At 44.0% G+C, this 12,815-nt stretch overlaps 1 protein-coding gene and 1 long non-coding RNA gene across 4 annotated transcripts in view; one reads left to right on the forward strand and one right to left on the reverse strand.

Annotated features, from left to right (window-relative positions):
• LOC130682996 (uncharacterized) overlaps nucleotides 1-12,815 on the forward strand; it is a 206,230-nt gene that overhangs the window by 68,344 nt on the left and 125,071 nt on the right. The gene's annotated exons all lie outside the window — the stretch shown is intronic.
• The window catches only part of SLC24A2 (solute carrier family 24 member 2), a 207,840-nt gene that overhangs the window by 30,354 nt on the left and 164,671 nt on the right, over nucleotides 1-12,815 (reverse strand). For all 3 annotated transcript variants that reach the window (XM_036887924.2, XM_036887911.2, XM_036887918.2), the window contains 2 exons: nucleotides 9,456-9,554; nucleotides 6,541-6,659 (listed from right to left, as the gene is read on the reverse strand). In XM_036887924.2, the coding sequence (XP_036743819.2) occupies nucleotides 6,541-6,659; nucleotides 9,456-9,554 (218 nt within the window). The remainder of the gene's footprint in view (nucleotides 1-6,540; nucleotides 6,660-9,455; nucleotides 9,555-12,815) is intronic.

A 12,815-nucleotide genomic window follows, 5' to 3' on the forward strand; every position in this document is an offset into this window, starting at 1 on the left:
TTTGTCCAAATGATTCTGAGGTGCAACCTACAGACAAGATGGATTTCTCTCTGTATTGCTATTGTAAATTGTGTTTTGTATAGTTTTCATGGGCTTCATAAATCCTGCTGATACAAGTCATAAAATATTTGTCAATTTAAATGCTACTGGAGAATCATAAGAAATAATTCAAAAGTCATTTTCATTGTTTTATTACCAAGTCGATTAGAATTACTCATAGGAACAGTAATATTAATGTCAGTATTTTTTTAAGGATGGTAATGGAATTTTTTCCTTTTTATTAATAGCCTTTAATGTATCTTATGTGAATGATTAATAGACATTCTTCAAACTCGGAAGGCACAATGACAAATGGTGTTATTAACAGTAAGATTCTCAGTGAATATATAATTCTTTGTCAATATTCAAATTTAGGCAGAAGCTCAAGAGTCTGATCTTCATCTATTTCATTTTTAAATGTGTTCAAAAGGCCTTTGAATGTGTTTTAAGCAGTTGGTAAAAATTGTCTAGGTCATCAGATGTAGAAACTGGGCCTCAACTTTTCCTTACAAAATATATGTATAGATTGAAAGGGAAAAAAATGTTATCCCTTCCAGAAATGGAACCTACGTGCTGTGAGGTCTGTTAGGTAAGACAGTGTAATTTTTGCTTTTTAAAAATAGCATGTATTAGGTTTTCTCTGATGCTAAAACACTTCTTTTCTACGGCAGTTACAGTTCTGACATGGCATGGACCTTGACAAATCCAGTAGGTTGGAGAATCTCTGGAGACTCTTTTTCTTTCGCCACTTGGGCCTTGGCATCTCTCCCTGCACGCCCCGGTGCTCTGGCCGAGTTAGGCTCAGAGGCACTGCCCCACTTCCCTCCAGGGCCTCTGCTTCTTAGGTGCTGCTCCTCTTATGCTTCACTGATGTCTGAGAGATTGAATAATTTCATTCAGAAGGGGAAGTGCAGTCTTGGCTGTATTTAAACTTTCACAGTGGTGGACCTGGCTACTACACCTTCCTCATTTAGGAAAGATACTTGCTCTTTGAATAATAGGAAGGTTTGCAGTTCGCAAACCCTCTGTTAAACCTTACTACATCTAAGAATATAAATGTTTACTGACTAAGGGTACTATTTTAGGAAGAAAGACATATGGATTCTAGGTATCATCTGCTTGGAAAATCTTGGAAAGCCCTATCAGAGCCGACATTTTTGACTGTGTATTATGAAGTCTCCCTAAGGCACTCCAAAATCATAGCTGTAACTTTAAACAACAATAATCCACAACAATTGATAATGATGCTTTCTTACCACCTTCAGATATCCCAATTCATGTGTATATTATTATGTGTGTGTGTATACGTAGGTACAGGTATATATATATATATATACTCTATTTCTCTTTTTTCTAGGAATGTGATTTTCTTATATAAATCTGCCCACTGGTGCACCTCTTAACCAAAAGCAAGGACTCTTCTGATTTCCCTAAGGACAGAGAGAAATCTTAGAGGTGAGATGAAATAAAAGCTACAACATATAAAAAGCTATCTCACAATACATGAACATGTAGGACACAATAAGAAAAGGTTAGATTTTTCAGATTTCAGAATCTAAGAGATTTGCAAGGCATGTCCCCTCCCTCCCACTCTCTCACCGTGAGCATGTATTGAAAGGGCTTTGTGTGACCTGCACTGAGGACCATGATGCAGAGAGGCAGGGAGTTTCAGGCAGCAAGCTGGCCTAGTGCAAGCACCTGGCTGTTGTCTAGACCAGCAAAATTAAAATGTAAGAAAATGCTGTGTTCTGGGTGGGAGAAGCTATTTGAATTGTCTTTCAAACCTGGATAAATTCCCAACACTGAAAATTTGGAAGGTTGGAAATTGTCCATGGCAGCTCAAATCAGTTCTCTCTGTTAGAATCAACAGCATTGTGTCAGCAGTCAATGGGGGTAGACAGTTAGCGCAAAGCTGTTTTCAAAGTCAAATTATTTCTTGGTTCCACAGAAGATACAAATGAAGCAAAACATCTTCTGCGAAGGGGCTTCCTCTGTGAAAGAGAATATTTTAGAATGCCCTTCATTGCCAGTGTAAAGTCTGTACCAAAGAAAGCTCTCAGAATGAGATGTTAGTACAAAATTAATTCAGTTGTAAGGAGGGTTTTTAAAAGGGCAGATTAATTACACGAGCCATGCTAGACTCTCAGGAGAATACCAGTGATGAACCATGAGTGTGTGGTGCATGTGGCTCATAATTTCCATTAATAAAGTTGGGATGCACACCTTATTCTCCATGTAGCTTGATAAAAATACAACTGGGAAAGAAAGAAAACTAACCCATTAAAAAGGCATTGAGTCACTCTGGTGACACTGCGCTTCAGGTGGTCTGAGCATTCCAATTCACATCTTTTTTCTGATTCTAGAGTCAGTGCTCTAAATTACCCCACCACCCCGTGTTTTCAGCCCGGAAACCTCAGCATCATCTACAACTTCCTTTTCTTACCCACTCTCTCTGACCACATCTTCTCGATTCTGCCTCAGTAACAGCTCTTGAATCCATCCACTGCCATTCATGCCACAGCCAGTGTCTGCCAGAAGGTCTTGTCATCTGGGCTACTTAATAGTCTTTAAAAAAAGTTTTACTAAGTACTGTTAATAACAGCAAACACCTAGGCAGTGCTTACTATGTGCCAAGACCTGTTCTAAGGGCATCTGTTCTCACGACAATGCTATGAACTAGATTCCGATCCCCATTTTACAGAGAAGGAACGTGAATAGAGAGGTTAAGTAACTTATCCAAAGTCACAGAGCGGGAAGGTGGCAGATCTGGGATTTGAATTCATGTAGTCTGTTTTCATACTCTGATTTTAAGCCCCTAAAGTGCACTGCTTCTGTTTCAATGTAACTTATTATTATTTTTATTGTTGCATTGTTTTAGGAATAGGTAATATGCTTAAGTGGTTCAAAATTCGAAAGCTACAGAAGGCAGTAGACTGAAAAAGCCTCCCTCCCACCCCAGTTCCCCATCACCCAGGCCCCTTCTGGAGGCAGTCAGCATGGCCTGTTTCTTGGACAGCATCCCAAACAAGGGCCTCTATGTTACTTCCCTCCTTTTTTTCCTCCTCATGCAAATATAGTACACCGCATACAATTTGACATTCTGCTTTTTTCAACTTAACAGTATATACTGAAGATCATTTCTTATCTGTACAGGATGAGCTTCCTCATTCTTTTTCTTTCTTATTTTATTTTATTTTATTATATTATATTTTATTTTTGAATGCCTACAGAAGGTCTAAACTAGGGGTGGGCCAACTTTTCCTGTAAAGGGCCAGATAGTAAATATTTTCATCTTTGTGTCCATATGGTCTCTATCACATACACACCGCTGCTGCTTTTTAAAAAAAATCTTCAAAATTATAAAAATATTCTTGTCTCATGGATTCACAAAAAACAGGCTGCAGGCCAGACTGTGCCACAGACCAGTGCTGGCTGATTCTTGAACCAACAGGCTCTTGCCTCGCTGCTCTGTATCCAGTCTTCCTTCCCTCTGGTCCCCTTGACCGTTCTGAAAGACCATTCTTTCTATTACACAAATCTGACTGCATTGCTCCCTTTCGACCCTCCGCAGATCCTTGCTCCCAGCAGGGTGAAGCCAGCCTGCTTGGTGGCGCCTGCAGTGCCCTTCACAATCCACATCTCACCTCCGTGTTCACTGCCCTGATCCGTGCCGCCATCTGCTCTTTGCTTCAACTCTGGCTACAACCTCTTTGCCCACTATTGCTATACAACCCTCTTGCCCCAGACCCAATCTCCACACCGCAGGACAGCCTCAGAACATCTTTTGAAATGCAAATCACATCTGGGAACCTCCAAAGGCGTGCTGCCCTAGAAGGAAGTCAACTTCCTTACCATGGTCTCCAAGGTGGGCCAGCTCTACTCAGCTCACCTATCTGATCGCACTGCCACCATCCACCCTCCTTCCACCCCCAACTCTCCAGCCACGCTGACTTTCCTGTTCCTCAAAGGAGCCAAGTTCATTTCTGCCTCTGTGGGTGCTGTTCCCTTGGCTGACTCTTCAGTTCCGCCTTTGTTAAAACGCCACCTCCTGGCGAAGCCTTTGCTCGTCTCCCGACCTAAAGGAGCCTTTCCACTTGCCCTCTGTCATGTCACCATGCTTTATTTTCCACATGGCCATCTATACTTATATCTTGCTTCATATTTGTAGTCTCTCTGATCTGCTAGAATGTGTGGACATCTCCAGTATCCAGCACATTGCCTGATACATATTAGATGAACACTAAGAATTCTGATTGAACAGTTGAAGAATTTCAGCCCAATTTACCTTTCCTAGGGGATCTCTCCTCCCTCCTCACAGTATATTTCACCCTTCAATTCCATGGGCTTTCTCATCAATCACTAAGCATGAATATTCTTCTTAAGGTTTTACACCTTTGCACATATCGTCTCAGTAATTTTCTCCTCCTCTGAGTGACAAACTCCTACTCACCCATCAATACCCAGCTCAAATGTTACTTCTTCTATGAAGCTTTTATGCTTTCTCTTGATAGGCTCTTCCTCTGGCAGGCTCCCAGAGCACTTAAACCAGACCTCTATGCTCATACTGGCCTATAATTTTTACTTATCACAAATATTTATTTATTTACTTATTATACTCTGAATATAGGCTTTATTTTCATTTTCCCTGCAATGAGCTCCTTCAAGGAAAGAATGCTTTGAATGGTATTTATATGGCAAGTATGGACACATAATAATATAAATAGCATTTAGCTCTGTGCCAAGAGCTGTATGTGCATTATCTCATACAATCCTCCTAATAAGCCCAATGAGGTACTGTTATTATCTGTACTTTGCAGATGCAGAAAACTAAGGAGAGATTAGGGCCCTTGCTCCTGGTGGGTCTGCAGTCCTCCCCAGGCCATCCTGTAGCTGGTTGGTGGGTGGCTCTTTGAGGCTTGTTTGCCCTTGAGTTCTCAGCTTCACAGGGTGGTGCCCCAATCTGTCCTGTCTCCCTGCGTGAGACCTGGCGACACAGCTCTGCTCAGAGAGAGGTCAGCAGGGGCTCTGTCATTCCCCTGCAGCAAGGTGCTCCCTTGCGGGGGGTGCCAGCCAGATGGAGATGTGATGACTAGGCTGCCCTCTGCACACCTGTGACCGTGTCAGCCCTGAGGCCGGTCAGGTGTCCTTGGGGCCTGCCTCCTTCTGCCACATGCTGTGTGGAAGGGTGAGAACCTAGAAGGCAGAGGAGGCAAGGGCAGAAGGAGCTGCCGTTTCTTTATCCTTTCCTTTAATAACTTTTTCCTAGCTTTACTGAAGTGTAATCAACAAATAAGAATTATATTTATATTTAAGATGTACAATGAGATGATTTGCTATACATCTACCTTGTGAAAAGCACAGCAAAAGAAATAATCATCAAAATGAAAAAGCAACCTATGGAATGGGAGAAAATATTTGCAAGCTACATATCTGATAAGGGGCTAATATCCAAAATATACAAGGAACCATACAACTCAATAGCAAAAAACCAAATAATCTGATAATAAAATGGGCAAAGGACTTGAATAGATATTTTTCCAAAGAAGATGCACAAATGGCCAACAGGTATACACAAAGGTGCTCAACATTTTACCCTTTCCTTTACACAAAAACTTATTTATTTTTCTTGCCTATTTCTTCAGGGAATAAGGGCAATAATTAGCATGCTTTTTTCTAAGAAGTGTGGACTTCCCCTATGGCAGAGTGCATCCTAGTGGAAAGAAGAAGAGAGTGCTAGGACAGATTTGCTGTAGCCTGGCTTCTACTGTGGGTGCTATATGACTTTTCAGCTCATTGGGAAAATTCTGTCTGGAGAAGTGGGTTGCAAACTCCAGAGTAGTGCAGCTCCAAGGTTAGTCCTTGGGTCTACTGACCCTTATCTACAGGGTCTAGAACCAAATCTGTGGCACATGGTACATGTGGATGTTAATTATTGTAACTATTAGATCAAAGAGCCATCTGTTGCATCACCAAATGGTGAATTTGGCCAGGGAGTATTGATTAATTTCAGGAATAGGCATGGCTAAAGGGGGCTAACTGAGGTGTGATGGAATGGTTTCTCTGTAACTTAACCTTGACCTTAAAGACACAGAGAAAGGATTAGACTGCAGCAGCTATAAAACTTTATTGTATATTAATAATTACCTGGGGAGCAAATTAAAAATGTTGACTCCTGGGTGCTGCTTCCCAGAGATCCTTTTTCATCCGTTCTGGGGTACGGCCCAGGGATCTGCATATGTGTCCCCAGGAGATCGGGTGCACAAGCCCTCCAATCTCATCCTGGGAAACAGTGGCTTAGAGAATGTGTATTCGTTCAATAAATGAAGAGCTTGACGCATGTGGGGCCCTGCGCTCATACTGAGAAATACACACAAAGAGGAATGACTCTGCTTGGCGTCTGCCCAGTTGGGAGCTCAGGCTGCTGAGGAGACTGTAGGATCAGGGCTGCTATGCTAGGATACCAAGAAGAACAGCGGTCCAGGAAATGGGAAAAAGCAATACCTGGGCTTCCGCAGCTTCAATGCTGTGGGAGAGATTTCCGTTCTGCACAGGTTCTGAAGCGTCACTGGGTGGAGTCATTTCAACTTCCATGCTGGTGCTGTTCGGGAGCTCGATTTTCTCTGTGACATAATTTAGACACATACAAAGAAAGCAAATGGAGTCAATGGGGGTAAGAGCTGTACTGGAGAGACCGCCCTAAAACGCTGGGCCAAAGGAGAAAACAAACGGCCTCTGAGGGGTGATAAGGCCCAAGGGGGAAGGAGGGGGGTCACACCAAATGGCAAAATACCATCTTCCCTCCGCCTTTTAGCACACTCAGCCCTCCTCCCTGCTTCGATAGCTCTCTGGCTTCCCCACTCTGGCCTGATGTCTTAACTTGAGTGCCATCAGCTCCTACAGTATGTGTTTTCTAGATGAGGCAAAATTACCAATTAGCCATTCAAGAACATGAACACAGATGTTTTTAATCCAAACTGTACCCAATCTACACACTGTTGTTTCTACCCAGGACATGCCCCTCAGATATTTTTTACAGCAGCACCTTTCCTTTCATCCTACATTCTGGAAAGGGTGTTTACTGGCTAAGGCCTCAGGGTCTTGAGTCCTGGGCTCCGCTCTGCCACCATTGGGCTGTCGCCTTAGGCAAGTTCTCTCTCCTCTGGGCTTCAGGAACCTTATCTGTGAAATGAGGGGGTTCAACCTCCACAGCCCACTGCTTCCAGCTCTAATTCTCTCAGGCGCAATGAGTGTGGGCAACTGCCAGCATCTAGATGGCCATGAGGAGGGCAAATGCCTGAGAATGCTACTTAGCACATCCCACACCTGTGTACCTATTGCAGGGAAGGCAAGGGGGAGCCAACAAGTAGTAGAGGGAAAGACTGTATCATTCCTGACGGAAAGGTAGCATTTGGCTAGAGGAAGCCATAGGTCAGCAAGTGCAGATCATGTTTTCCTCTGGGAGTTGAGAAGTGACTCTGTGGAAATAGTTAAGCACTGGGACTGTCTGACACTGGGCACCTCAGACAGGCCTGGCTTCACACTTTTGCTGTACTGCTCATGCTGTGGCATCCTTAGCAAGTGATCTAACCTGAGATTCAGTTTCCTCCTAAAATCGGGTGATGAGAACAACAGTACCACTACTAATTCTGCTACGGCTACTAAGAACAACAATACAGTCAAAGATTAAATAGGAAAATGCACACAATGCACTCAGCACAGCAGCTGGCACAGGGTGAGCAGAGAACACGGCTCTTCTGAGCCTTATTACAGTATCTGCCTTGCTAGCTGGAAGAGTTTTTAGGGCTCAGAGGAGCACCTCCAGGTGGTCAGTGATCAGGCATCTCTGAAGTCTGCTGTGAGTTCAGTGAGAGGGAAATGAAAAGGTCCCTCAGCCTTCTGGCTGTGTAAGTCTTGGGTTTCAGGAGACAATGACGCTGTGCGTGTGGTTCAGTGCAAGGAGCTCTGGGCACCTGATTGCTTGTGAATATCAGATACGAGCATGACCAGGCTGCCCAAAGGGTATCAGAATGTGCTTTCTCCTAGCAACTCCCTTTGGTAAATATTTCTATCTTTGGTAAACTATCACTGGAAAATAATTTGAGAATTACGTAGAAATAATTTGAAGTGGTTAAGTTTTGGGAATGATAGGGAAATGTTTATGTTTATTTATGTATTTAGATGTGGAATACAGAGGTGTAAATCTATTGCAGTATGGAAAGCCACAGAGGCTCAAATTAATTTTATCGTTCTATGTTTTTAGTAGTGACAGCGTTGTGATGGTCTGTGTGTGTATGTCATGTCCTGCTGTGTGTGGCTCTGCCAGCTCCTAGTGTGCTTGGTTCAGTTATTTAAACTAAAAAAATATTAAGTACCTTGGGAAATATTAAAACTGAGTTTTTGGAGTCTAATTGTTGCAGTGATACAACTTAGGATCAGCCTGCAGTGGCCAAACCTGACCCTAACTATATGGATAGGGGGGTCCCACAGTGGAGCTGAGATGTCTCAGGCTAGCACTGAACTGGTGAGAAGGAAAAAACCTCCCAGACATAATGTTTAACATTTTAGCTTACTTCCTTTGAGTTTTTCTTTTCATACCCAATAGAATCTTGACTATTTCGTGGCCAAAGATTTTCCCTGAGCTAGAAGTCAGGGTAACAGGAGAGGCAGACTCTTCTAAGGAGAAGAGTCATGTATTTTGAATGCAACACTGTTGAATTTTGTCTACAGATTATTTTAGTTTTTTGGGCAATAGTATCATTTAGAACATAAGTCCAGATTAGGTTAAATTTAGTTTGAATTTAGAATTAGCTATATTATAGTTGCAGGCAAGAAAAGAGGAGCATCATATTCCAAGTTAAAATGAGATGCATGAATGTCATGTTCTGGACATGCAGAGGTTCAGCCCAAAGAGGTTTGGGCTCGTATTGCTGAATTCTTGAGGAAGGAAGGCAGTGTCATTTCAGACTCTGTCACTCAGTTTAGGAGGGACAAAGTGACCCACCTGGGTGTGGCATCGGCAGTGTCATAGGTATAAAATCTGGTTACCAGGCAAGAATTTCAGAAGGGTGTGAAGCACTAAATGATAGGGGTGTGCGTGTGTCCTCTTTATGTGGAATCCCTGACATGGAGTGTTTTTCTACTCTTAAAGGTTGATGCCCTGTTGGGAGCTGCTTTTGTTTTAGGTTCCTCAAAGAATCATTTTACTTTTCTTGCAGTTCCCCTAGTAGGCGACACCCTGTGTCCGTTCATGCCCTGTGCTTACCAGGGGAAATGAGCGCTTGCTGACACCCAGGAAAAGGCAGAGCTGCAGGGCTTTTATGTCTGCCCTGAGTGAGGGGCGCCCACGTGGGTCCTGCCTCTCTGCTCTCCTCTGGGCACTCCAGGAAGGAATGGGATGGAGAGCTCCCTGCACTCACCAACGTGATTGGCGGCCCCATTCTGCCTCTCGTTCTCATCCACCTGGCATTTCTTCTTGGCAATCTTGTGGAGAATTGAAGCTTTTTCTCTGAACCTCCCTGGGGCAAGAGAAAGTGTAGAAAGGAGACTGGATGAAGAGGAAGAGAGGGGCTTGTGACGAAGAGTGAAGTATTGGCAAAGCAGACACACAGCTTCCTCAGTTACGCTGCACTACTGCGGCGACCACAGCTTTCTGTCCAACCCAGGTGCCCTTGGACCTGCAGGAAGGGTACCTTACCTTTGTGGATTCTTCAGCCCGAATCTCTATTTGAAAATCTCAAGCTGCCAGACCATAGATGAAAGGTTTGACTTGGACTTCTGCCCTCCTTCCCAATTGCTTACAAAATAAACGAAAGTACCAACCATCACAGAAACTGCTGAGATGCACATTGGTCTAAAGAAACAGAGTTGCTCTGAAAGCATTGCCATTTCTCCGGCATTAAATGCTCATCCTAGAATTGGCTTTTGATGATGGAAAGACAAGCCACGGACGGGTCTTTTGCTTTGACTCTGGTTTTCAAAAATTTATCTTAATTAAGATTTCTTATGCAGTTTCTAAGTGAGTTGGAAGCATGCATCATAGTTTTCTGAATTAGCCGAGTTGGCTGCAGCTACAGCACCAAGGAGGCAACTGATTCCACTGGGGGATTTAGTGCAGCAAGTAATGTCTGTTGGTGATGACACGCTGGGGAAAGGTGCTGGAAAAAATACCATTCTCAGAGTCATCATTTAAAACAGTTGTACAAGGATAACGCTTCATTGCTTCTCCATTATTGACATAATTAATGGGTAGACGCATGCAACAAGCATAGAAAAAAAAGCATGCAAAAGTGTAGAGATTAGTGAAACAGCATTTTTTCTTTCACCTCTAATCCTTTTTTGTCTACCCGCCACTACCGAGGAACATTTAAGGTACACAGGAGCCTCATTTTAAACTGACTGTTGCCTAGATTCAGATATGATATGTCCCTCAAAATACCACAACCCCTACAGTTTTTCCCACTAGGCATTTGTTATTGGCTGGCTTCTCAGGCATCACATGAACAGGGGATCTATTCTACTTTCCTAGTAGACTAAACTCAACCCAAACCAAACCGCAATGCTCTTGAGTCTCTTCTTCTAGGATGGATGTTGGTATTCACCTTCCCTCCCCTCCCAGTGCATAGAAATTGTGGGTGACCTTGTGTGGCTGGTGGGGAGTGACAGAAGCTGTAAACTAGAGCACGATCAGCTGATTCCAGTGATGAAGGTGACACAGCAGAGCCCTGTCTGCTCACAAGCTCCCCTCGTCAGAAACCTAGACTCCTTGCTTCCACAAAGCAGCCCCTAAGAGGCGCATGCCTTGGTTGAAGCAAGGAATGTGCACCAGGGGGTACGCTCTCCCAGGAAGTAGGGAGGTGACAGCACACAGAGAGAAGGAGGTCAGCCTGCCGCTTGGGCCTCCCAGGGAATGAGAAAGCAGGATGAGGCGATGGGCATCATGTCCAGCACTGAGGGATGTTGAAGGTCAGCATTAGGTTCACCATGCTGGAAGGCATTTGGAATCTGGGTGCTTCTACTTATTCTCTAAGGGAAACTCTGGGAATGGGAAAGATAAGAAAACCTGGGAACTAGGAGACAGAGGAGGTAAAAGAGAACAAGAAAGAGAAGAAAGAGTAAAGAAGGAATTCAAGAAAGGAGGAGGTGGGCAGGGGGTGTTGTTGCTGGAGGTTGCCCAGGTAGATAGACAATGAAGTATGGCTCTTGGAACTCGGCAGCCTTAAGCCTAAAGAAGGGTACTTCTTGTGGAAGACGACCCCAAGAGGTCCTCAAAGTATTTGCTGAAAATCCCCGAAGAGGAAAAAGGACGTTCTGAAACTTTATAGAGATGATGCTTCTCCTAAAAAAATGCTCCTGTGCTCTCAGGGTCAGTCTTTGAACTTAGAGCATTCTGCAGCTCTATGAAATAAAGCTAGCCAAAATTGTTAATCTAAAATAATATACAAAATAATAATAAAGCAAGAAAGCATTCTGAAGAGGAAACAAATAAGACTGTAGAAATCAAACCTGAAATAACCTAATCCAAGTAATGCCCCAAAGTCATGAATCATGGCCAGAGAAAATATTTGACAGAAACCAGCTAATTGCATATTGATTATGGTTACAAGAACATTTCCAGAGCTCAGATGTCTACCAGAGAGAAATGATTATAAAAGGAAGCCAAAAGGATGGAAGGGTCAGCTGCTCTGCCTGCCAGCAAGCATCTTTCAGAAGAATGTTGGCTACTGTCACTCATGGGTTGTTTGCCCCAAATTCTCTATTGAGGGCTGGGGAAATAGGGTAGGAAATGATGCTAGAATTGGGATGTCGGAGGTTCTCAAACATCTGCACAGGTCACAAGGCTTTTCTAAATCCTTGGTCAGTGCTTTTCCCATGGGAGCAGCACTTTAAAGTCCTTTGCTGCTGAGAGGTGGGGAGGATCAGCTTTATTTTCTCTCTCGGGGTTTAGCCCTGGGGCAGCAAGGCAAAGCTGCAGAGGCAGGCTGGGGAGCTAACTTCCCCACCCACTTCAACTTCTTAGTCCAACCTTTGTCCCAGTTAGCATGGCTTGATTACCATGCTGCCTTCTGAGTGCTGACAGTGGCTGCCCCGTAGCCTAAAAGGATTTTCTCTTAAAGATTTGTTTCTAGAAAAGCCACGGTTAAAGGTCCACCTCCAGCTTTCAGCACACAGGTGTGCTCCTGGGGGTGGTAGGAGGAGCCTGAGAACGCAAACCACGTAAAATCTCCCGGTGGAGGCGTCAGGGATCACCCCGGGGGCACCCTCCGGGAAAAGCTGCATGGTTGAAGCTAACGGGACAAAAATAAAGCGAGAGGTTCCTGGTGCAGAAGCCAGTACAGACCCTGTGACTCCCAAGGTGACCTTTAGTGCCTGGTGGGTAGGAAGGCTTGGCACCTTCAGGACCAGCTCAGGGCAAAGCCGCAAGCTGGGGGGAACCCCAAGAAGGTGTGGTCTGCTGGGGACAGTGGAGTATTGCTGTTAAAAGGCTGTGACTTAGAGGCGAGTAGATGTGGGTTTAAGCCCTGCCTCTCTCATTGGCTCTGCTGGGTAAGTTTCCCTAAGTTTCTGACTATTTCTGAGTTTTAATATTCTCATCTGCTAATCAGGATTCCAGTAGCATTGGCTCATGAATTAGATGCAAGGTGTAAGTGAGAAAATGGGTTCAAGGGGCTTATCACAATGCCTGGCATTGGAAGAAGTCTGAAAATAAGAGGAAAAAGAAAAACCAACCAACTAAAAGCTCAGGGGCAAGAGTGACATGGCTTCAGGAGAATCAGTGA

The sequence above is a fragment of the Manis pentadactyla genome, chromosome 3 (genome assembly GCF_030020395.1).
Source record: "Manis pentadactyla isolate mManPen7 chromosome 3, mManPen7.hap1, whole genome shotgun sequence".
Classification (NCBI taxonomy): domain Eukaryota; kingdom Metazoa; phylum Chordata; class Mammalia; order Pholidota; family Manidae; genus Manis; species Manis pentadactyla.